The sequence below is a fragment of the Glycine max genome, chromosome 12, assembly GCF_000004515.6.
Source record: "Glycine max cultivar Williams 82 chromosome 12, Glycine_max_v4.0, whole genome shotgun sequence".
NCBI lineage: Eukaryota > Viridiplantae > Streptophyta > Magnoliopsida > Fabales > Fabaceae > Glycine > Glycine max.
Window position 1 is genome coordinate 7011803 of NC_038248.2, and position 24569 is coordinate 7036371.

Here is a 24569-nt window from a genome sequence, read left to right on the forward strand (position 1 = left end):
TCCTTCCCTTTCAACTCTTCTTTCTTACTCCTTCTATTTTCACTTTCATAATTATACTTTTTGGAGGCACCAACATGATACTTGATATTTGTTAATTGCTTGAATGGATACAGTAGTTTTTCTTTAACTTCTTCTTTTCCCCAGAATTTTAAAGATCAATAACGAAAAGAATTGTCTTTCGAAAAGAAAAAAATAACGAAAAGCACTATTATTGAAAGAACTTCCATTTTTAAATAATATTTTTTATGCTACATACACATAATATATAACATGTAAATATATTCATCCACAATAATAACACCATTAAATATAAATATGACAATAAATATTATAAGCGGTTATCACAAAGAATTACAAATATGTCTGCTTTCTATTTTAAAATTATTAATTAATATGAATATAATTATTTTGATTACATATACCCAAAAATATATTTAATATTTTAATAATATTTATCAAATATAATTACCTGAGCATATATTAGTAAATAAAATATTAATATAACATATTGTCGACGTGGAAGACGTTGAGGACCTGTACCATGCCTTAGGTCTTTGTAGTGCACTACAACCATATATTCTTTTTTCTTCTCTTTGTATTCATTTTCGTACACCCTCATGGTTTTAATTTTTTTTTTATCTAAACACAAAATTCTAAAAATAAAATAATTTCAATTGAAGTATTTAAAATTTTTAAAATTTAAAATTTTTCATAATTTTAAATTTTCTTAGACTCTAAGATAATCACATGAATACATAGAAATACTATAAAAACACTAATTATGTTAGAATATCTCGTAAGATAAATTAATGTAATTATGTTAGAATATCTCGTAAGATAAATTAATGTACAAAAGTTGAGATTTTAATAAATAGTAAAATATCTATTCTTTAATAATGATTTTTTTAACTTTTTTTCATTTTTAATGATAACGAATTAATCCTTTTTATTCTTGTTTTTTTAGAATTATTTTTCAATATAAATAAGAAAAAATTATAAAAAATATGTATCATCACAAATAGATTATTGAATACAAAATTAACAAAGTGCAGTATTAAATTTAGTTAAGTTTGTGAATGTAATCGATTTGTGCCAAATTTCAAATAAGATCTGGAAATCCAAGTTTCTTAATTAGATACAATCTAATAAAAATAAAAATAGAAAAAATGATTCAAAAATAAAAAAAACTTAATAAACAAAAAATCCAACAAATTTGAAATCCGAAAAATGAAAATTTCTAGCAGACTAAAAATTTCGTCAATTCCCTTAAAAAAGAAAAAAAAAATTCTTTAATAGAAGCGCGGGAAAATGCACATGCTAGTAGGCTAGGCTCTTCCTGCCGCTCCCAATCTTCAACTCACACTTATCAGAGCTTCAAAGGGTTTTTCACTTTTCCCAAACTCTCATAACTTCCATTCGAAAGCGTCACTCCTAAAACCTTCGATCTGGTTGCGACAATGAGCGGCGATGGCCGGAGACGTGACCGGAGAGACAACAGAGCATCCAAGAAGCGGAAGCTGAACCGCACTCCCGAGGAAGAGCTCGAGGCGAAATTAGGGTTCGATCTCTTCTCAGAAGGTGAAAAGCGTCTAGGATGGTTACTCACTTTTGCATCCGTAAGCACGTTGCTATTTCATTTTCATCTTGTGAGCTTTCAGCCTGTGATTTGAATGTGTTCGCTAGTTATGATGTTCGATTCACTAAACATGAGTACGAAAGTGAATGTCACTCACTCCTCACGATCACTATTGCAATTCGCAAGCATTGATTAAGCGTGAATTGAACTGTTATTACATAGCCGTGTCTAATGAACGATTGAATTGCATCACTCTCAGTCGAGTTTTCCGGTTCCTATTTATAAATATGCAATCAGAACTAGTTGGTTTGCTGTAACATATATCATTCTGATGAACTTAAACATGTTTGTTCATACTTTTGTAGTCTTCTGTTGACGATGAAGACAGTTACAAAGTGTACAGTTGCGTTGATCTTTACTTTGTTGCACAGGTATTTTTTGGCATAAGCTTACTTTTTGTTACACTAGAAGAGTGACTTGGTTTGGGGAATAGTTTACTGATCTGAGCCTGCTTGCAGGATGGCTCTTCATTCAAGACAAAATTCAGATTTCGGCCCTATTTCTATGTAGCTACAAAGGTAAGTGAGAACATTCATGTGTGTACGTGGTTGTGTGGCAGCATATTTGGGTCTAAGTGCGTGTGTGTGTGACTGGAATCATCTATGTTCATTGTGTTTGTGGATATATTCTCATTCAGTTTTTATTTTGTAGTACCCATTATGATGATGGTGTTAATTATGATTATATAATTTAATAGGATAAAATGGAGATTGATGTTGAAGCATACCTGAAAAGACGTTATGAAGGTCAGATTGCAGATGTTGAAATTATAGAAAAAGAAGACCTGGATCTTGTAAGCAATTTATGCATCTCTTATCTGCTTTGCTTTGTCTGATACATGACAAGCAGCTTTTAAAATACAAAATTCTGCACTAGTAATTTTTTTTATTGGATTTTATTTGTTAATTTCTTTGAGAGTCTTTAGAAAGTCAAGTCAATATGATTCTTCTTGATATAGTCTGCATTAACTTCTCGTTATTGTTTGTGGATTTGACAAGGTCTTTCTGAAAATAAATCTGAGATTGCCATATTTCTTTAAAATTATCATTTTGCTTTGATTCAAATAGGCTGTGCTTGCTTTCTTTCTCCTCATAAATGGACTCTGATTTGCTTTCATGATTCTCAACAGAAAAACCATTTATCTGGGTTAAGAAAATCTTATTTAAAGCTTTCATTTGATACTGTGCAACAATTGATGGATGTGAAGAGAGACCTGATGCCTACTGTTGAAAGAAATAAGGCCAAGTCTGATGCTGCAGAAGCTTTTTTGTCCGTGTCAACAGAAAGAAGGTATATCAATTTTCATGGGACAGAAAATTATTTAGATTGAAGTATCACATTGACATTTTATTTCCTTTAATGATGCATTGCATTTTTTTTATGTCGGATAATTTTAGTTAAATAAACTTTTCTTTTTATCTGATCTGATCCTAGCTTGCTTGTTGCTTAGCAGAGAACATAGACCTCAAGATTTTCTAGATTGCATAACCGATGTTCGTGAATATGATGTTCCTTATCATGTTCGCTTTGCTATTGACAACGGTACCTTTTGATATTTATCATTGTGTTTTTAATATTTATTCAGTTATCCTATTTTCTGATGCTGTGCTATTGTCTATATTTATCATGACACTTGCAATCACACGTGAACTAGATATACGGTGTGGCCAGTGGTATGATGTTGGAGTGTCCAGTAATAATGGGGTTACACTTGAGAAGAAGACAGATCTTCTGCAGCGTGCTGAAGTTCGTATTTGCGCATTTGACATTGAGACCACAAAACTTCCATTAAAATTTCCTGATGCTGATTATGATTTAATTATGATGATTTCATACATGGTAGATGGTCAAGGGTATTTAATCATAAATAGAGAGGTAAGTGTCATATATTAATGTTCATGCTATCTCTCTATCACTCTGACTCTGTTATTTACTTATTTATACAAAGGAAATCAGCAAACACATCTCATCAAAAGCCTCTTATCATTAGTATTCTCATGATCGATATATTCTAATTTGTCTTTCTTTTCATAAAAGATTCATGTACTTAGCTTGTTTATCTGCAAGGTTAATTAATTTGCATTGGAGTATTGAATACAATGTTGGAACTTGATTCTGAAATTTAGAAATACAACTAGAGATTACAGAGCCATTTTCAATGCCAAATTATGGAAATTGGAATATAATATTATTTAACTCATGCATCAAATGTGGTTATTAACTGATCCTGAAATTCAAATATAATGTAAGGCATTAGTCATTGTCATGGGCTGATGACTTTAAATATTTGCGTTGTTTTGTTTTTAGTGTGTTGGGGATGATATAGAGGATATAGAGTACACTCCAAAACCAGAGTTTGAAGGGTGTTTTAAGGTGACAAATGCTCAAAATGAGGTAATGGTATATTTAAATCCATACACAATGGGAATATTGTATATGTTATCTTATTTCCTTGTTGAAACTTGGTTCTACTAAGTTTTTTTTTTCTTTTCTTTTTAAATGATGATTCTAATTTGTTACTCTTTTTTTCCCCAGATTGAGCTTCTTAGATTATGGTTTTCTCATATGCAAGAGGTGAAACCTGGTATCTATGTGACGTATAACGGTGATTTCTTTGATTGGCCATTCCTGGAACGAAGGGCAACCCATCATGGGTTCAAAATGAGTGATGTATGTTGTTAACTTTTTGTTTTTGGCAATTGACTTCTATTAAATGGTAAACAAGTAAATGTACTTGTTGGCATGTCTGCACAATTCTCCATTTCTTTATGGTGATGTATGTACTTTTTATTTTTAGTATGTAGTGTGAGAACTGAGAACTGTTCCCTTAGTATTTGAGCTTGAATTCGACTATGTTATAAAATAGTTCTTTTAGTCATTTTCGCATAGATGTTTTGGGACAAATCATGTCTGTTTATTTTTGGTTTCTGTTTTATCCTTATTCCAAAGCAGTGAATCATATTAGTTTTTCTTTTTTAATTGATTTTGGTATTCTTTTTCCTTCTATTAATGATTTTCATGCTTGTTATTTAATCTTCCAGGAATTGGGGTTCAAATGCGATATGAATCAAGGGGAATGTCGTGCTAGATATGCTTGCCATTTAGATTGTTTTGCTTGGGTTAAACGTGATAGTTATCTCCCTCAGGGGAGCCAAGGCCTGAAGGTACAAAGTTTGAACTTGAGTTCTCATCTGTTTTGCATGATTTATTTTATTAATTATGAGTGTTATTATCTTCATTGTTTCTAACTAACTCTTTAGGACATAGTTTTTCATTCATGATATATATATATATATATATATATATATATATATATGTATGTATGTATTTATTCAAAAGAAAAAATTCATCTTTTATTTATATTCATGTGGGGCATGGGACTTGGTTATGGCTAACCTTGCTCTAAGCCTCTAAGACAGTCAAATAAGGATTCTTTGGCTCCTACTGTTTAGTGTTTTTCATTTTTTTTTCTTTGGTCAACCAACGAGTTTCATTGAAATAGTGGACAAAACCAATGTAAAGTAAATGAATAGATAAGTTCCAAACCGTCTGCTTTTTTTTTTTAATAAAGGAAGAAATTAACAGAATGAATTTAAAAGTAAAACTGACACCATAGTTCTGAAAGCTCATATAAGAAGTGTCCAAGCATTGATAAGAATCATAAGATGCTGTAGAAAGTTTTATTAGATTCATCATATTTGATATATTTAATTCCTTTCCTCAAGCTATGGTAATCATGAACAATGCTAATGGCATAGCAGTCTTCATGTAAGATGTTAATACATAAGCCAAATTTCATTTCGGACATTCCCAAATGATATTAACTATGTATTCATTTATTTATTATATTGTGAAAATCATTTTCTAAATTTTATGATAAAAAACTTTATTTTTACATTAACTTGATTAGTTTCCTTGTATGTTATAATAAATAGTGTAGGAATAAGTCATTGTCTCATAAATTTCTGATTAACCAAGTTTGTCCTTTCTCTAATTGACATTTCTTTACTTTTATTATTTAGGCAGTTACAAAAGCAAAGTTGGGATATGATCCATTGGAGGTGAATCCTGAGGACATGGTTCGCTTTGCAAAGGAAAAGCCACAGGTATGAGTGATTTAAAGTGATATCTGTATTGTTTATTAAATTGTTTTGATATGGTGTATTGGAGATGAAGCATTGTAAGTAGTGAGAATTTTTGGTTTTTTTACTATTGATTAAATAGTGTATGAATAAGTGGTGAATATATTTGAATGCCATTTTTCTCTTGTTGGCTTGCATGCTATGATTGTGCACAAACTAAGTATTGATTTGATTGCTGCTGCTATTCCCTAGTCATTGAAATGGAGGATAGTGAAATAATGGTCTTATTTGCCTAATAAATTGTGATGCAATTGGTTTTGATTGGCATTACTATGTTAGATTGAAAAAGGGCCTTTTACTTGATGCTTATTTTCTGGATAAAACAGATGTCTCCTAATTTGTTGGTCTTTTGGGTTCTACTTTTGGCAAATATATATCTCGACAGTGGGATTATAGTGCATATCCTTGTACCCCAACTCACCAAGTTCATGGAAGTGGTGTAGCTTAATGATTGTTTCCACTTTGGATTACTGAGATTCATTTTAAGGAAAAAAAAAGTAATTTAAATTAAGAAGTCGTTCTGAAGTATCATGCCTTTGTTTATCAAGAATTGAAGAACTGTATAATCTTGAAGTTGTTTTATGTTGGAAAGGACTAAGGAGCATTATTTTTATCCCGGTTTTTTCCTTTCAGAGTTAGGGTTTGTTCTACTTTGACATTGGAGTTTTCAATCTGAAAAGTTATGCTTCTTGTTGGTCACGAGACATGCTAATCATTTTATTTATTTGAATTGCTATTGCAGATGATGGCCTCCTATTCTGTTTCTGATGCAGTGGCAACTTATTACTTATATACAACTTATGTTCATCCCTTTATTTTCTCTCTTGCAACCATTATACCCATGTCACCAGATGAGGTTTTGCGCAAAGGTAGTGGAACCCTGTGTGAAATGTTGCTTATGGTGCAGGTGGGCTCTTATGCACGTGCCATTCATGTTGAAATTCTCTGCTTCAAAATTTTCATTTCATGGCCTTTGGTTTCCCTTGTAATTGTGTTTGCATCTTTTACAGGCATACAAGGCTAATGTTATATGTCCTAACAAACATCAATCTGACCCAGAGAAGTTTTATAATAATCATCTTCTTGAGAGTGAGACGTACATTGGTGGTCATGTGGAATGTCTTGAAAGTGGTGTATTCAGATCTGATATTCCATCTAGTTTTACACTTGAGCCATCTGCCTATCAGGTTTGTTGTTTCTATCTTCTTGAATTACTTTACCAGTGACTAGCATTCATTTATATTATAAAATATACACAATCTTAGCAATTTTCATATGTTTAGTTGTTGTTTATTGTAATTCTAGTAGTTTATATTTTATTAACTCAATTATGATATCTGTCTGTAAGTATGTTTCACTAACCATGGAGTGGCATGGTTCCAGCAACTTATCAACAACCTTGATCGAGATCTACAGTATGCCATAACAGTGGAGGGTAAGATGGATTTGGAATTTGTTTCTAATTATGATGAAGTAAAGAATGCAATCATGGAAAAGGTACGGATTCTGATTTTTGTCTGGTCAATTTTTCATGTATTTACTAGCATAAAATAATCATGTCCGCATCTGTAATTTAACTGTTTGGTTTCATTTTTTAAGAATAAAGATCAGTATTTGCTACTCATGTGTCATCACAGTGGCTGTGATTTGGACATTTGTTTATTGTGGCCTAAAACTCTGGAAATTACAATATGCTTGTCATCAATAACACATGACTACTTCTCCTTATGCATGCAGCTTGTAAAATTACGAGATGCACCAATACGTGAAGAATGTCCCCTCATTTATCATCTGGATGTAGCTGCCATGTATCCAAACATAATTTTAACAAACCGACTTCAGGTATGATGAGATCTGTATTTTATATTATTGCTCTTTAGCAGGATATGCAAGTTGATAGAAACAGACACTATCCAACTGAAGGGAGATTGTATTTTGATTGAAAACAGACAGAAATTACAGAAATAGAAGAGCAAAATGCTCCTAGCCAAGGAAGGAAATCCTTTGGTCCCAAGCTATGAGCTGAAATGAAAAAAAGATACACATGATCCCCACCACATAAAGCTTTCCCCATTTGTCAGATTCACATTCTTTCACTGTAGCTTTTCCTTCCGATGTTACTCTCTTCCCATACACCTTCTCCTAATTGCAATTAGGCCTTGGATTTTGGCCTTTGTGAATACACTTGTAAGACCTTCCTTTGCTGCATGGGTCTAACCCTGGTATAGGAGATTTATTCATTGAAAATTTAGTTTTTACCACCATAAATTGAAGAATATAAATATCAAAAACAGAAAAACATGTAGACAAAATGAGATAATTTGTTATATGAGTATATTTGACTTGAATGTTTTTAAATATCACTAGTGTTCTCCAATTATCCTTTAGATGATTTTTCAAAATAATGTGAATAAGACTAGTAAAAGTCAAGGATAACTGCTATACGCAGCTTGAAGCATATTTAATGGGAATATGGCATTTATGTAGTCTTTGGCATATATGAAAATACTCAGCTGGTGGCATGGAGTTTGTTGTGGTCTTACACACTTGTGATTGTTGATAGAGTTGTTTCTTAGCTTTTTATGGCAAAGGTTTAATGTGGATAAGCATTTAAAGTAAAATGCTAGGAGATAAGTTAAGGATATGCTTGTTTTCTGTTTGATCTGCCTGCCCCACTAGGAGTTGTCATCCTGAATATTGAAATTCTGATAAATATGAATCTAAATTCCCTGAGGGAAGTTTCTTTCTAATCGCAGCCACCGTCAATTGTTACGGAGGAAGTTTGCACTGCATGTGATTTTAATCGTCCCGGAAAGACTTGCCTACGCAAACTTGAGTGGGTTTGGCGTGGAGAAACATTCATGGCTAAGAAAAGGTTTAATTTTCTTTTTGCTTAATGTTTCCTGTTCAGAAGATTTTTTTAGCCCAATTTTGAAAAATTAATAAATGATTGACGATTGACTATAACTTTCATTTGAAATCCTTCAGTGACTATTATGCTTTAAAGACACAAATTGAATCAGAGTTTGTTGATGATTCTGAGAAGAACAACAAAGCCTTGACCCACTATTCTGAGAAGTCATCAAAATCTTTTCTTGACCTTCCCAAGGCAGAGCAACAATCAAGACTGAAAGAGCGTTTAAAGAAATACTGCCAGAAGGTTATGGCTGTTTTATTGAACATGCTTGTTTAAATAATGTTACGATATACTAAATCTTGATGGATTCCACAGGCATATAAGCGGGTACTTGACAAACCTGTTACTGAACTTCGAGAAGCAGGAATCTGCATGCGTGAAAATCCATTTTATGTTGATACTGTTCGCAGGTGAGTGAAGATATTTGAAGATTAATTTTGAATAATAAAGTTAACCTTTGCATATCTAGTTTGAAGAAGAGTAATTAGTATGTCCTTATATGTTATAATCTGTGGACCATATTTGTTATATTGCTCATGGATATAATGTGTGGTTAACCTTTAGAGACACTCTTTAAGTTTCTACTCCGCATTTTTTCGTTGCTTGTGTTGCACTAAGCCTCAGTTTTGTGCTATCTGGTTCAAGTTTCCGGGATAGAAGATATGAATATAAAGGTCTCAATAAGGTTTGGAAGGGAAAGTTGTCAGAGGCCAAGGCTAGTGGAAATTCTATGAAGATCCAGGAAGCACAGGTATGAATGATATTTGTTATGGTTCTTCCACAATTTATTCAGTGTACTATGAACAGTACTTCATTATGACAGGATTTCATTTTAATTATTTAATGACCAGGATATGGTTGTGCTTTATGATTCATTGCAACTTGCTCACAAGTGTATACTTAATTCCTTTTATGGATACGTCATGCGCAAGTGAGTATATTGACCTCTGTATTTTCTTGATGTTTCATCATTGGAGTTTATTTAGTTACATTTGCTATTTCTTCTTCTTAATCATCCCGTGCATTGATTTTTATCTTACAGGGGTGCAAGATGGTACTCCATGGAAATGGCTGGAGTAGTGACATATACTGGTGCAAAAATCATTCAGAATGCCCGCTTACTAGTAGAGAAAATAGGAAAACCACTTGAACTAGACACTGATGGTATCTGGTGTGCACTACCTGGATCTTTTCCGGAAAATTTCACTTTTAAAACGAAGTATGCTCTGTTCATATATGATTGCACTACATGTATTGAAATTTTAATTGATTGTTTTTTAGTGACAGCGGCCTGAACTCTGGCTATTCTAAGATGATCATTTTTTAATTTGTTCGTATTATGAAGAAATTTAGGAAATTGATGACTTCCAAATGGGACATTGATTTGGGTGCCTAATTGTTTATTAGGATGATTGGATATTCTTGCATCATTCCTCCTGCTTTAGTATAGCGCTTGAGGTGTTGGCTGTAGGCAATATATTGTGCTGGATCCTACCTACTTTTTACCTTGTTTTTCTTCCAAATTGTTATTTTCTCTATCTAGTTTTCAATAATTTTGATTGCTGTTGCTAGAAATTTATATATGATTATCATATTTAATGGATTTCAGAGACCCAAAGAAGAAGTTTACAATCTCATACCCATGTGTTATGCTTAATGTTGATGTGGCAATAAATAACACAAATGATCAATACCAGGTCAGCTTTTAATTTTATCTGTAAATGTTTTATTTAATTCACAATTTGATGCTGATTCTTCTGCTTTGGTGTTTTGCAGTTAGTGCTTTGCTGTTACTTACGATTACTATATTCTTTCTATTTTCAATTTCTGACAGACACTCACAGATCCAATCAGGAAAACTTATACAACTCACAGTGAATGCTCTATTGAATTTGAGGTGGATGGACCATACAAGGTAAAATGTAGCCTTAATTTATGATTTAAATGTTTTCCTGAGTTTTGAGTATATTTAAATGACTTATATGGCTTTTCTTTGATGTAGGCAATGATCCTTCCCGCTTCCAAGGAAGAAGGAATTTTAATTAAGAAGCGATATGCTGTTTTTAATGATGATGGAACCCTCGCAGAGCTTAAAGGTTTTGAGATCAAGCGCAGAGGTGAACTGAAGCTAATAAAAGTTTTCCAGGTATATTGATAAAGAATAGAGATCTTTAGCACCAAGCATAAAATCATGCAATATGCTCTGATAATAATAACAATATGTAATTTTACTTTCTTCCTGATCCCTGTCACATGATGGAATGATATAGCTGTCATTGTTTTTAATACAAGGCTGAGAAGTAATGATGTCAACATCTGTGGAACCAAAACTAGTTAAAGTGGATGAAGTTATATATATTAACTACTAGCAGTTTTGTTTTATTGGATAGAAATTGGTATTTAAAAAATTATACTTTCTATATTTTGCAGAAATAGTAGCCCCAAATTTGGTGGTTGTCTATTCTCTGGATTGGCTCGTGTGATACCTTTGATGACATTCTCTTTATGTATTTTTATTTATACCTTGTCATCACATTTTTTTAGAAAAAACCTGAATCATAACCTTCAACTGTTGTTCAATGTTGAGGTTCTTTTTAATGGTTATTCGAATGCAAAATTAGAATGTTCGTTTGAAGTTCTCATTTTTTAATGTGAAACACATTTCTTGTAACAGGCTGAACTTTTTGACAAGTTTCTCCATGGTTCAACTTTAGAGGAATGCTATTCAGCTGTTGCTTCAGTGGCAAATGGCTGGCTTGATCTTCTTGATGTATGCTATAGATATTCAGTTTAATTTCTACTTCCTAGTATAATTGAATGATATTTAAGAACATTGATGTATGTTTGCTCTAATTAGTTTGTGGAAGATATTGATGATCGTGACCTGATACAACTTTCTGTTTCCTTGTGATATCAACTCTTTCTGTCATACAGAACCAGGGAAAGGATATTGCAGACAGTGAGTTGCTTGATTATATATCAGAATCAAGTACCATGAGCAAATCTTTAGCTGATTATGGTCAGCAAAAATCTTGTGCTGTTACCACTGCTAGACGTCTGGCTGACTTTCTTGGCGATACAATGGTCAAAGATAAAGGTCTTCGATGTCAGTACATAGTAGCAAGTGAACCCAAGGTCTGATCCATGTATAAAATGGAAAATTTATGAATCACACATATATTTATATCCCTTTTCATTTGCTCACCATAATCAGCTTCTTCAATGCCCAGTTACTTTAATCTTAAAAAGTCTTTGTTTTTGCAGGGCACACCAGTAAGTGAGCGTGCTGTTCCTGTAGCAATATTTGAAACTGATGCTGGTAACTTTTTATTTTTGAGTTTCTTAAGTCACAATTAATAACAAATTTATTCTTTTTTACATTCTAAATAAGGAGGTGTATGCTTAATGTTTGCAGAGGTAATGAAGTTCTATGTCCGAAAATGGTGCAAGGTCTCATCAGATGTTGGCATTCGATCCATAGTTGACTGGTCCTATTACAAGCAGCGGCTTAGTTCTGCAATTCAAAAAATTATCACTATTCCTGCTGCAATGCAAAAGGTTCATTCAATTTTTTCTTTCTGGATTGAAATAATCCATTCTTGTTTGCTCCTGTGTGTATATATATATATATATATATTTTTTTTTTTTTTCCTGAAAGAGTTTAATGCTCGCAGGTTGCAAATCCCGTCCCTAGGGTGGTTCATCCTGATTGGTTGCATAAGAAGGTCCGTGAGAAGGAGGACAAGTTTCGCCAACGGAAATTAGTTGATGCCTTTAAATCAATGAATAGGAATGAACACTCAAAAAGGCATGATGACTCAACTCGTGTCCCTCTTGTCATGGATGGTGATATTGTTAATGAGTTGGAGGACTTTGGAAATAAGGACAGGAGTTCTACATGCAGACCTAGACCAATTATACGGCATTATGAAGCTAACAATGAACAACATTCAAGGAAGGTCAATGATCAAGAAGATGTGGAGCAGCAGCATAATAAACCATTACAACAAAATGTTTACAGAAGTGTAGATTATCAAGGATGGCTTCAAATAAAGAAGCGAACGTGGAAGGATATTCTGGAAAGGAGAAAGAAGCAAAGGTAAAGTGCTCATTGCTACCTAAATATTTAAGTCCCGTTCTTTGGGGTTTTGTTTAAATGAAAGAGCTAAACAATGTATTAAATCTACATCTGCTGGATGTTCTACTGAAGTAATTTCCTTTACTGTATTATGCCTTTAATTTTATTACCAGCCACCAAGAATATGATACTTTTAATTTAATGGCAGCACATACAAAAACATAAAGGGGTAATTTAGCAGTATAGTAGAAGTTTATATTCCTGTATTTCATTACTTTGTTTCAGAATTTGTATGAGACAAGTCTTATGTGTAACATATCAAGAATTTAGTACTTACTAAGCTATTCAAAGTTTAATCAACAGCAATCAAGACATTCAAATTAGGAGAGCAAAAATAGGATAACCACAAATATCTACAGTTTTCTTTAAAGGTGCCACCAGAACAACTGGAAGGGCCAATCATGAATAATGTGTTAGAGGATCCAATTGCAATGTATGGGACTTGAATCCCACATTGGAAGTATGTGGTTCTACTGTGGTTTTTTAAGGCCTTAGACTTTGGATTCTATTGGGAGAAATCTAAGTTCCACATTGGCTAAAGGTAGTACCAAGGTAGAGTATATAAATGGGGGACAACCCTCACCCTACGAGCTAGCTTTTAGGGTTTAGTTGGGCCTAAAACCACATTCTAATATGGTATCCAAGCCCATCCTAAATCCATTAAAAACTAATAAGGGTCACCTACCATGTTATGCATGCACCAAGTCCAAAAAGTGTTGGGCGTGAGGTGGTGTATTGGGACAACCTGTGTCCCACATTAGCTAGAGATAGTGCCAAGATAGAGTATATAAGTGGGGGGCAACCCTTATTCTATGAGCTAACTTTTGTGGTTGAGTTAGGCCCTAACCTACATTCTAAGAACTACAAATGGGCTAGCTTTTATGGTGTGGTTCTCTCAAGGTTCTTATCGATTGTTATCAAAGCTTTCCTGTGTCTCTCAGTTGCAAATGAGTGGCATGAGTGGTGATGGTGGCATTGCATTGTTTACTTGGGACTAATCAAAGGGCTAGTATGTAACACTCATGTGGGCATTGGAGCTTTGGAGTGTGGTTGGATGCTAGGATGCTAGGATGCAATTGCATAGTATTAGGCTTGAGTCCCACATTGGAAGTATGAGATTCTAGTGTGGGGTTTATAAAGTGTTACTGTGTTGGGCTCTCAAACTACATCTAGCTTTTGTGGTATGGTATTCCCACCCATGGTTTTTATCATTGTGTGACTGACTTTACTAGTAACCAGCCTGACATTCTTTACTCCTAAGCATTGTTTGCTGGACAAAAACCTGACTAACGAAGAGATTTTTGTTTCCAAGATTGGAGAATTCAAAGAAATCTGACCGTGTTAGTAGTGTTCTTGAACAAATGAATGGTAAGGGGAATCAGGGCAGAAGTCATGTCAGTTCATATCTTAAAAGGCTTGAGGTAGACTTAACAAAGCGTCACTGGCAGGTTTGTTAAATTTTGCAAGTAATCAGCTTTTCAATATGATTGGTATGATTTTTTAAATTCCTTATTCTAATCTTTTGGTTCAGATAATACAACTAGTCCCCAGTTCACTGATAGGCCAATTTTTTGCTTGGGTTGTTGTTGATGGGAGTATGCATAAGATTCATGTTTCTGTTCCTAGAGTCTTTTACCTCAATTCAAGATCAGCAATTACTGAAGGATTTATGGGTAAACGTGTTAACAAGACTCTTCCTCATGGAAGGCATAGTTATAACTTGTATGAGGTACTGTGTTGTTGCTTTTTTAAAAAATATATTTTTCTTATTAATCTTTTTATTTAAATGGGGCAATATTACTTTGGAGATTTTGCAGGTCTCAATTAATGAAATTCAATATGGGGAAGCAAGCCAAAAACTTGCAGCTCTTCTAGCAGATCCTGATGTTGAGGTCAGCATACTTATTAATAATCTGACTATATGTGTGTGTATGGGTGAGGATCAGGTTACTTCGTTCAATAATATTCCTTGTATATATTAAATTTTAATAATCTAATCTTTAAAGATATTATCGAATAGAGAAAATCTATGAATTTTTATTAAATTTTAAACATGTAATATATTTTTCGAAAATATAAGTAAATGTTTACTATAAGATTATCTAATTATAAATGCCTGATTTATATAGAATTTGTGTATGATAATTGAGATGATAAATATTCAAAAGTTGAGTTGTTGAAATTTGACATATAGAAAGAGTTATTGAATGAATTAATTTTGCCAAGAGTTTCTCCTAAAATAACTTGATTCCTACTTTTGTATGAACAATTTGTTGTATAACCTATAATTTGATAGTTAATTTCGTGTACCGTAAATTCTTGTACTAGTACTAATTGGTAGTTTGATTTCGACATTTAGGTGGTTGTCTTTATTTTGAAAAGCAAATGACTAGATTTGTTCATGCTGTAAATGTAGAACTTATCAATATTGACTAATAATAGTTGTAATATTGTTTTTTTTTAATATCAACTTTGATATGACTGGCAATGGGCAAAGGGACTAGTTGTGTTCCAATTTGTGAGAATCTTTTATGTCAGATAAAATGGGAGTTCTTTCAAATTTGATTCATTTCTTACAGCCATGTATATTTCTTGGATTGTTGTTATTAAGGTACAGTCAAGAGCTTAAATTATATTATCAACTTTATGTTCATTGTGTAATTTATGGGATTTGTAGTTACATTGGATTTATCTGAATTAAATTTTTGTCAGGGAGTATATGAAACTAAGGTGCCACTGGAATTTAATGCAATAGTCCAGCTTGGTTGTGTATGTAAGGTGGACAAGACTGCTAATAAACGTAGTCTACAAGAACCATGGAATTTAAGTGAATTGCACATGAAGACCACAGCAGAATGTGCTTATCTTGAACAATCTATATCTTTCTTTTATTTTTACCATAGGTAAGTGGAGGCTCATTGTTTAATTATTTTCTTCCTTCATTTTTTTAGTTAAAAACATATAATTGCACTTGATTTAAAAATTAATTTCATGACTTGTCCATTATTTGTGCATTGTTTTTTAATGATGTAGTTTTACTTTTAACACTCATTTGTTAACTTCAGCATCTCTGAGGGACGGGCTATATACATTGGATATTTTCCTGCATCAAAAACAATGACTGTTGTGGTGGTTAATCCCTATCAAAACAAAGATTTATCCCCGGTTTTTCTTGAAAGACATTTTCATGATGCTTGCCAGTCTTTGTCTATTGAGCCACCTCCGAGGAATGGCATTAATTTTAAGGTAAATCTACAACAATTCTTTGATCATTTTGTTTACATGCAGTATATCTTAAAATCTAATTTGTATTTGTTCTTTTAATTTTTTATCTTTTAAAATTTCTTCATTTAAGAGTCTGAAGTTATCTATTTTCATGTTTGTGTATAATTATGTCCCATATTCAGGTGGACTATGTTGCACATGTCAAGGATGCTGAAGCAGTGATGCAAAGAGCAATAAATGGCCACAGGTTATTTTTCCTATCTTGGTTTACTACAATGCTTTCTAAACTTTCTAGAATTACCTTTATTTAATTCTACTAATTTCTCTCTCCCCTTAATTATCTTTGTAATGCCCCATTAATTTCAATATGCAATTATTAGAGAAGTGGATTTAATGGGAAAGTGTGGAGTAATTAAAAATGATGTAATTAGAGATTAAGGGTAGACTTAGAAAAAATATATAATCCTTCATAGATTTTATAAAGTAACTTGTATAAAGGAACAATGGAAGTTTTTAAAATGTGACTTGTAAAAAAGAACAGGGAGTTTTCTCATACATTTTCTTCTTTTAGGATAGATTTGTAATTATTCTGACAGGTTTGTTGCCTGTAGTGTAGCAAGAGTGAGACAAGATTTTGAATCTTGAGTATAGATAAGCTAGTAGCACTTGAGTTTATATATAATATAAATTAGGTTTGGTCTGTCTGGACCTGATTTTAGCCATAAATTCCAGATTTTGATGTGACTCATGTGTTTGGGTGTTAATCGTAGGGGTCTGTCCCACTGTTGTGTACATGTTACATTAATTAATATTCAAAAGCAGATTATGAGTGATGGCACCTTCAAATTTTTACAATGCTCAATCTTTATGGTCTTCATAAGATTGAGGCTTTCCAATTCTCTCCTTTTTTTTTTTGAAATTCTATATTCTATATTCTATTTACTTATTTTGGACTGAGTTATTTTGTTCTTCTCTAATAATCTTAGTCATGGGAGGGAAAATCACATGCCTATGGTTGCTGTCATTGAATGCCCAAATGTTCAATTAGTAAAATTGGGCATCCGAGCTCTGGATAATTTTCCATGCCTGAGTGTTCCTTATAATGCACGTGATAGTCAGTACCAGGTAAAAATGTTTTGAAACAAGTGGTCCTTCTCAAGTATGTCTGTATTTAGATCTCTCTCTTATTTAATATATTTAATTTTGGCTTTTTTAGATTCTTGGATGGCAACAAGTTGCTGCTAAAACTGGAATGCAACGTTGTGCTGCATCAGTCCAATGGCTAAATCAAAGAATTGCTCTCTCAAGATATGCCCATGTAATTACTTCAATCTTTTGTAGCATATCTGAGGGAAAATTATAAAAACATAGAGAAAAGGATTTATTTGTAAAAGAAATTTTCAGTTTACCGAACAAAATTGGTTAATCAAGACAACAAGTAAAAACATATGCAACACTCTTTACATGTTGTTAACTGTGGTAAATTGTTCTCAGCAGAAATACTTTAAGTTGAGAAATTTTATTTTGTAATTTTTCCAACATTTTGTTTTCATATGCGCATCTTTTGCAGGTACCGCTGGGGAACTTTGAACTTGACTGGCTTATATTTATTGCGGATATCTTCTTTTCAAGAGCATTGCATGATAATCAACAGGTTCTGATTTTAATTTGAAGTTATTGGAATGTTATCAACAAAATGAAACTTATTGCCTTTTCTTTGTTTGTGATGTTTTACTTCTCACTTGAACTAAATGATTTTTATCTTTGATATGCTCAAATGTCGGTGTATGTTTTTCTTAAAGGACAGTGTCAAACATTTGGTGATTCAGTATATTCCCTAAAATGATAATTCATTAAGGAGATATTCATTTGTACAGGTACTTTGGATATCTGATGATGGCCTTCCAGATTTAGGTGGAATTAACAGTGAACAGAACTGTTTTGTCGACGAGGTATGCCATATTGATATTTTGGTTCTTTATTAACTCAATTTTTTGCAGACCTTTAATGTTTCCTCTTATCAATTTTGCAAAGCTTTAGTGTTCTGTTCTTAAGTAATTATATTTATTATTATTATTATTTGAGAATACAAATGAGTTCTGCATGCCTATGAAAGCTGCTGTTGGCCATTTGCTTTACTATACACTAAACCACTTTTTTATTTATTTACAAATAGTAGTAAGTAGTAACAACTTTTTATAACATGACGACCATTGTCAACTTGTTCTTATTTTGTAAAAGATATTGGGGGACATCTCCCAGTTTTAGTAACAGTTAGTGAACTAATTCACCTGTCTACATAATGATCATATTTTAAACTGTGGGTTCAGAAGGTTTGTAGTTTGTGGATAAATACTATAGGTGCCCAAACTGTGCCACAATTGTCACCTGGGAATAATTTTTCCTTGTTATTAGTCATTATTTGATGATTTAACATGTTCATCTTTGATCTCCTTAAATTGACTGCTTTGCTATTTGAAAATAGGTCCAACAACCTGCTCTTACATATCCTGGAGCTTATAGAAACGTAACTGTGGAGCTAAAGGTTCGATAATCTTAAGTTATTCTCACCAAATTGAGCAAGCATTTAAAAATTAATGGGGATTTTATTTTACTTATTTATTTGCAGATACACCACCTGGCTGTAAATGCTCTTCTCAAATACAACCTAGTTAATGAAATGGAAGGAGGCACTCTATTAAGATTTGGTCATGAACTTGATTCTGGAGCATTTTCCACAAATGATCAAAATGGTTTTGACGAGTCTACCTCATGTGTACAAGCCTTTCGAGTCCTTAAACAGTTGATCCAGCGGTGCCTAGCTGATGCAGTTACATCCGGAAATGTTTATGCTGATTCAATTTTGCAACATCTGTATAGATGGCTTTGCAGGTTTTGACTAACTTTATTTGCTTGCCATTGTTAAACTACCACACAGATGAGCCCATGGGCCCAAACTGCCTATAAGGTATATTAACAGCCACCCTATTTTTCTCTAATTAATTACTATATTCCTTCCTGTGTTGCAGCCCTAAATCAAAACTTCATGATCCTGCTCTCCACCAGTTACTCCACAAGGTAAACAATTTACACTGAAAGAAGCTATTTAGTGCATGTAATGAAATTCATTTCTTAGTTTTCCTTTTTTTTTCATAAATTTTTGTTTTTTATATTTCCAAATTGCTTTAGTGAATTAGATTATTCCCAGAGATGGTATACTACTTTCCTACCTGTTAAGTGGGTTTTCAACTATGTAGGTCCTGTTATGGGTGTTAATGTTATATTTGGAGGCTTGTAGATCCTGTTTTGTTCATTTCATTGCAATTTACACATCTAAGTTAAAATCTCTTAATTGCATGTCACTCATGTCCTTTGATTGCATTGATATTTATAGGTCATGCAGAAGGTCTTTGCATTGTTGTTGGCAGAGTTCCGCAAGTTAGGTGCTACAATTGTATTTGCAAACTTTTCAAAGATTATTATAGACACTGGGAAATATGATCTGTCTAGAGCCAAAGCTTACTGTGACAGTTTGTTAAGAACTATACAATCAAGGTCAGTCTTGCAAAAGCCATAGAAATATTTTTCTTTTATTATATAAAAAAAAGTTCTTGCTATCTTTTGGATAATTTGACCAAAGATAACAAAAGTTGGAAACCTTTGTCCTACTTCATTTAAGAATGAACAATTACAATTTTCTTTTGAATTACACAAAGTTGTGACGAAAGAATCACTCAAATCTTTTTTCTTTTTTGTCAAATTCAACTTAATTGAAATTAAAACTGATGTTTGTCGCTCTATATAACCTTGTATTGCTTATTTTTGTAGAGATCTATTTGAATGGATTGAGCTTGAACCACTGCAGTTCTGGTGCTCGTTGCTATTCATGGATCAGGTTTGATCATCATATTTTTTGTTGTTCATTGTTTAGGCCTAACTACTTTAGTGCATGTTTGGATTGAAGTTTGCAAACTTAAGTTTGGGTTAAGCTGAAGTTTGCAAACTGAGTTTGCAAAAGTATCCCAAGTATTGCTTCTCCAAAATTGAGTTTGCAAGCAAAATTTTACTCTCAAACATAATTTTGAGAGGTAACCAAACATGACCCCAAACTAATTTGGGTTAAATATGTTTTTGGTCCCTGGACATTTTCAAGTTTTCACTTTTAGTCCTTAAACAAAATTTTAGCAGTTTTAGTCCCTGAACTTTTAGTCTGATAATGCTTTTAGTCCTTCCTGTTAAATGATGATGTGCCGTCAATTTTATTACGTTTAGCGGTGGTTTATTTTCTGGTGGTTTTAAGCCGCTAGAAATCGCCTTGTTAAAATGAAATAAACAATTAATGGCAGCTAAAAAACCCCAAAATGTGCATTTGCCTTTTCTGAAACCTGATCCAACATCAAAATCAGAATAAGTAGAGGCACAAATCCATTTAAAAAATAAACTCAAATCCAGCAAAAATTAAAAAAAAAAGTTCAAAAAAAAGGAATTAGATCTGAAACCCACAATTACCCAAACCCAAAATCAGTTCTCCTTCTTCCTTTTATTGCTTGAAACCTGCAACAACCCCCACTCTAATCCCAAACCAAATTGAAAAGGAATGAAACCTTGGGCAGCTATGCTCATTGTATCAGGTGAGTTCAATAGAGAATTTAGTTGTGAAGAAACAATTGTTGATCGATTCAGTTGGGGATCTCGGTGATGAAGATGGTGAAGCACCCAAACGTCGTGGCACTGCACAAAGTCATGGCCAGCAAGTCCAAAATCTACATCACCATGGAACTCGTCCATGGTGGGGAGCTTTTCAACAAGGTCTCCAAGGGACGGTTAAAGGACACTGGCCAGACTCTACTTCCAGCAGTTTATCTCTGCCGTGGACTTCTGGCACAGCTCTGCTGAAAGTTGGCGGGGGAAAACTCGTCGCCATGGGTGGTGGGGGACGTTGTGGCGCTGGTAATGGGGGATCTTGTTGGGGGTGATGTGGAGGCTTCACATAGTCGCATTTTGTCAGAGTTGAGGATTTTGGAGGGGAAGAGGGTTGGTGTGCCACATTTTCTATTTGGTTTGGGATTAGGGTTGGGGTTTTTGCGGATTTCAGATCTTCCATTTTTTTTTTGCTAGATTTGTGTTATTTTAGACCTGGTTTCCATTTTGGAGGTTTTTAGCTACCATTAATTGCTTATTTCATTTTAACAAGGCAATTTCTGTCTGTTTAAAAAAGCCACTAAACGTAATAAAATATAATAAAATTGACACCACGTCATCATTTAATGGTGCTATTTAACGAGAAGGACTAAATGTATTAAAGGAATAAAAGTTCAGGGACTAAAACTGATAAAAAAATTTGTTAAGGACTAAAAGTGAAAACTTGAAAAATGTTCAGTGACAAAAAAACATAGTTAACCCAACTAATTTTTTACTCTCAAACATACTTTTGGACCTTCACACCAGAAATCCAAACATTCTGAATAGCCTGGGACTTGTTTGTCACTAAGATATAATAATAAATTAGTACAGGACTGCCAAGCATATTTGATAATTATTATTCTGAATGGTTGGTTAGAAAAATAAAAATATAGTTGAACTGTGGAAGTTTACAAATGTGAGGGAAAAAAAAATTTCTTACAATTATTGTCGAGAAAATGTTATGGATAGTCGTTGTCATAAATATTTTAAATCTCGCAGTACTTGTTTCTATCTTTGTTTTATATCAATTGCCTAATGATGGTGGTGAAGTGATGGATGATTTAGTTATTTGTGAAGATCAATAATTTTTACTATACAAATATGGTAATTTAACATATTTTTAATGTCATTTTGATTTTCTGCTTGTAGTATAACTATGGTGGAATACCAACAAAATCTGATGAAGCTGTAAATAATGAATCTCAAGTAGACATTATATCAAGCTGGAATATTGCTGAATACTTGCCGAAAAAAATCCAAGTAAGTTAACCAGTAAGAATTTTATCTTGAATATAGAATTTTTACTGGATTTTAAAATTAAATGGTGAGTCATTTAATACAAGAAGTGGTCTGCATTCATGTCTAAGTTGTTCATATTATGGATTTCTACAGGACCATTTTGTTTTCATCGTTTCTCAGTTCATGTATATTCCCTGGAATTATGCAAAAAAACAAGCACAAATCAGGGCCTCATTGCAGAATGGTGACTCCTGTACACCATCAATTAACATTGGAGCCGCAGAGGCTTTTGAATCAGAAATAACGGAATTTACCAAAGAGCAGGTATACCAATGACAGAAGAAGTAATTGAAATTGCATGCTTTCTTGTTTTTAAAAATTAGTTGATTCTTATTTTGTTTTACATTCTATTCCACAGATCGGCTCGTACTTCACACACAAACTGCTAGGAATTGTTCACGATATTGGTCTTCATATGAAGGGTATGAACAGATTAGAAAACAACCAGAGTACATCGGGCCTTCCTCCACTTACGGGTGATGTCCATAGAGGGGATGCTTCCTTGGAATTTATCAAGCATGTTTGTGCTGTCCTGGCCCTTGACCAAAGTGTGCAGCATGAAGTTTTGGTAATAATTGTTTTAGTAATGCTAGCAACACTCTTTTAACACACTTTGTTATTACTTTATTTTCTAAAAATTCAAAGTTGTCCTATAAACAGATCACATTTAAAAGCAAGTATTGACTTCTAAAATACGGACTAGTAACAAAGGATGTGTTAAAGAACGTGCTGTTTCATTTTTCTACTTGTTTTCCTTAGGTGTGTTGACATTACTAAGAGTGTGTTTGTGCCTTTGTTCTTTTTAACACAACGCAAAAGCAGCTCTCTTGTTGCTTTGTAATTTTTGCATCGGAAAGCACATTTTTCCCATTCAACATGATTCTAGCACGTTCTCAAACACATTGTAAATCAGTAGTAACATACTATTGTTTATGTTATATACTTGCTGCACTTCTGCAGCATGGTCTCACATAGGAATACTTTTAATATGTCTGAGACTGAGATTTCCTTGTTAAATGCATATGTTTCCTTGCCTAAGTAATTTAAGTCGAATGACTTCTTTCTCCATCAGCTGATTTTCTGGTCTCTACATTTTGGTGAGCAAAGCAATAATTCTGATTGTGTCCTTCACTTGCAGGTCTTGAGAAAAAATTTGCTCAAATATGTTGATGTTAAGGAGTTTGCTCCTGAAGCTAAGTTTCATGGTCCTTGTCATTCCTTCATCTTATCCAATGTCATATGCAGGTAAAAAAAATATACTTTTTGATTATCAATTAGTTTTAGGAGTTAATAAGTTTTTGTTATTGGGGAAGACACAATTTCTTGCTCGAGTTTGACTATCCCTCATGTGCCTACAACCCCATGTTATTAATTGTTTACCAAACTATTGAATTTCGTTTAATAAAACCATTGACTATTCCTTATAATTTCTTATCGTTTTTTTATGGGTCGATGTGGTTTGTGTAAATTTCTTGCTTAAGAAGGGTTACTGCTAACATAATTCATTTAAAATTAGAAAATGCCAAGGTCTTTTTAGCGTTGTCATTTCTCCCAACACTATGCAATTGCTTGTTGCCCTGTAGGGTTGGGGTTTATCTATCTATTATTTCTTAGGCAAATGTTTGAATTTGCAAGCTTGTGCACTAATCCTGATTTATACGGATGAATTTCCCATTGTCTTTATATGTTGGATCCAACAATGTTAATCATGGTCTAAAAAAAAAGTGCATTAAGATTCCTGTATTCACATCAATATTAATTTTTCTTTTTCGGGTACAGCTATTGTAATGACTGCAGAGACTTGGATTTGTGCCGTGATTCGGCTTTGTTAACTGAGGAGTGGCGTTGTGCGGTTCCACAGTGTGCCCAGCCTTATGACCGTGAGGTGATGGAGAATGCTCTTCTTCAAACTGTAAGACAAAGAGAACGGCTATACCACCTGCAAGATCTGGTGTGTACCAGGTGCCATCAGGTGAAAGCTGCACATTTGGCTGAGCAATGTGCATGTGCAGGCTCATTTAGGTGCAAGGAAGATGCAAGTGAATTTCGTGAAAAAATGCAAATTTTCTTGAACATAGCTTCTCGTCAGAAATTCCAACTTCTCCAAGAATGTACCTCTTGGATTTTAGAACTTAGATAGTTTAAATTTAAGTGAGGGCCTAGGATCAGAGCAATAGTATCTATGTATACAGTGGGTCCCTGCAAGTGTAGATATGAAAGTGTCCAAACCTACTTGTGACCAACAGTTGATATTTATGCATCCCTGTGCGGTGTGCTTGTTTGACACTGCTCTAAGCAATTCTTTTATTGTATTTATCATCTGCATGATGTAAATTGCATGTACATGAAATGTTTATCGTGATCAATGAAATATTTATCCTGTTGGCATGCAATGCAAGTCACTAAAACGAATGTTATAAAACTTGGATCAATGATTGATTCGGTAAAGGTCCTGGGTCAGTGGTTGAAGGTCACTGATTGAACTGAATTAACTGGTATAAATAAATAATTATATATAGTTATATATGA

The 24569-nt window shown here is 33.3% G+C and overlaps 1 protein-coding gene across 1 annotated transcript; it reads left to right on the plus strand.

Moving 5' to 3' along the window:
* Positions 1-1289: 1289 nt before the first annotated feature.
* Positions 1290-24433, plus strand: LOC100812003 (DNA polymerase epsilon catalytic subunit A). Its single transcript, XM_006592249.4, has 49 exons — positions 1290-1616; positions 1942-2007; positions 2095-2154; positions 2334-2429; positions 2766-2926; positions 3090-3178; positions 3291-3511; positions 3944-4030; positions 4172-4306; positions 4678-4800; positions 5659-5742; positions 6521-6685; positions 6789-6965; positions 7162-7275; positions 7516-7620; positions 8535-8653; positions 8767-8938; positions 9011-9105; positions 9341-9446; positions 9547-9626; positions 9738-9914; positions 10305-10392; positions 10530-10610; positions 10698-10841; positions 11370-11465; positions 11630-11830; positions 11960-12014; positions 12111-12253; positions 12370-12794; positions 14146-14281; positions 14365-14562; positions 14651-14725; positions 15546-15736; positions 15899-16079; positions 16241-16305; positions 17045-17183; positions 17275-17376; positions 17629-17712; positions 17936-18010; positions 18544-18603; positions 18688-18950; positions 19088-19136; positions 19453-19613; positions 19887-19953; positions 21891-22001; positions 22134-22304; positions 22399-22608; positions 23179-23285; positions 23820-24433. Exons 1-49 carry the CDS (start codon positions 1458-1460, stop codon positions 24178-24180), a joined length of 6630 nt encoding a protein of 2209 aa, XP_006592312.1. The 5' UTR covers positions 1290-1457; the 3' UTR covers positions 24181-24433.
* The last annotated feature ends 136 nt before the right edge of the window (positions 24434-24569 follow it).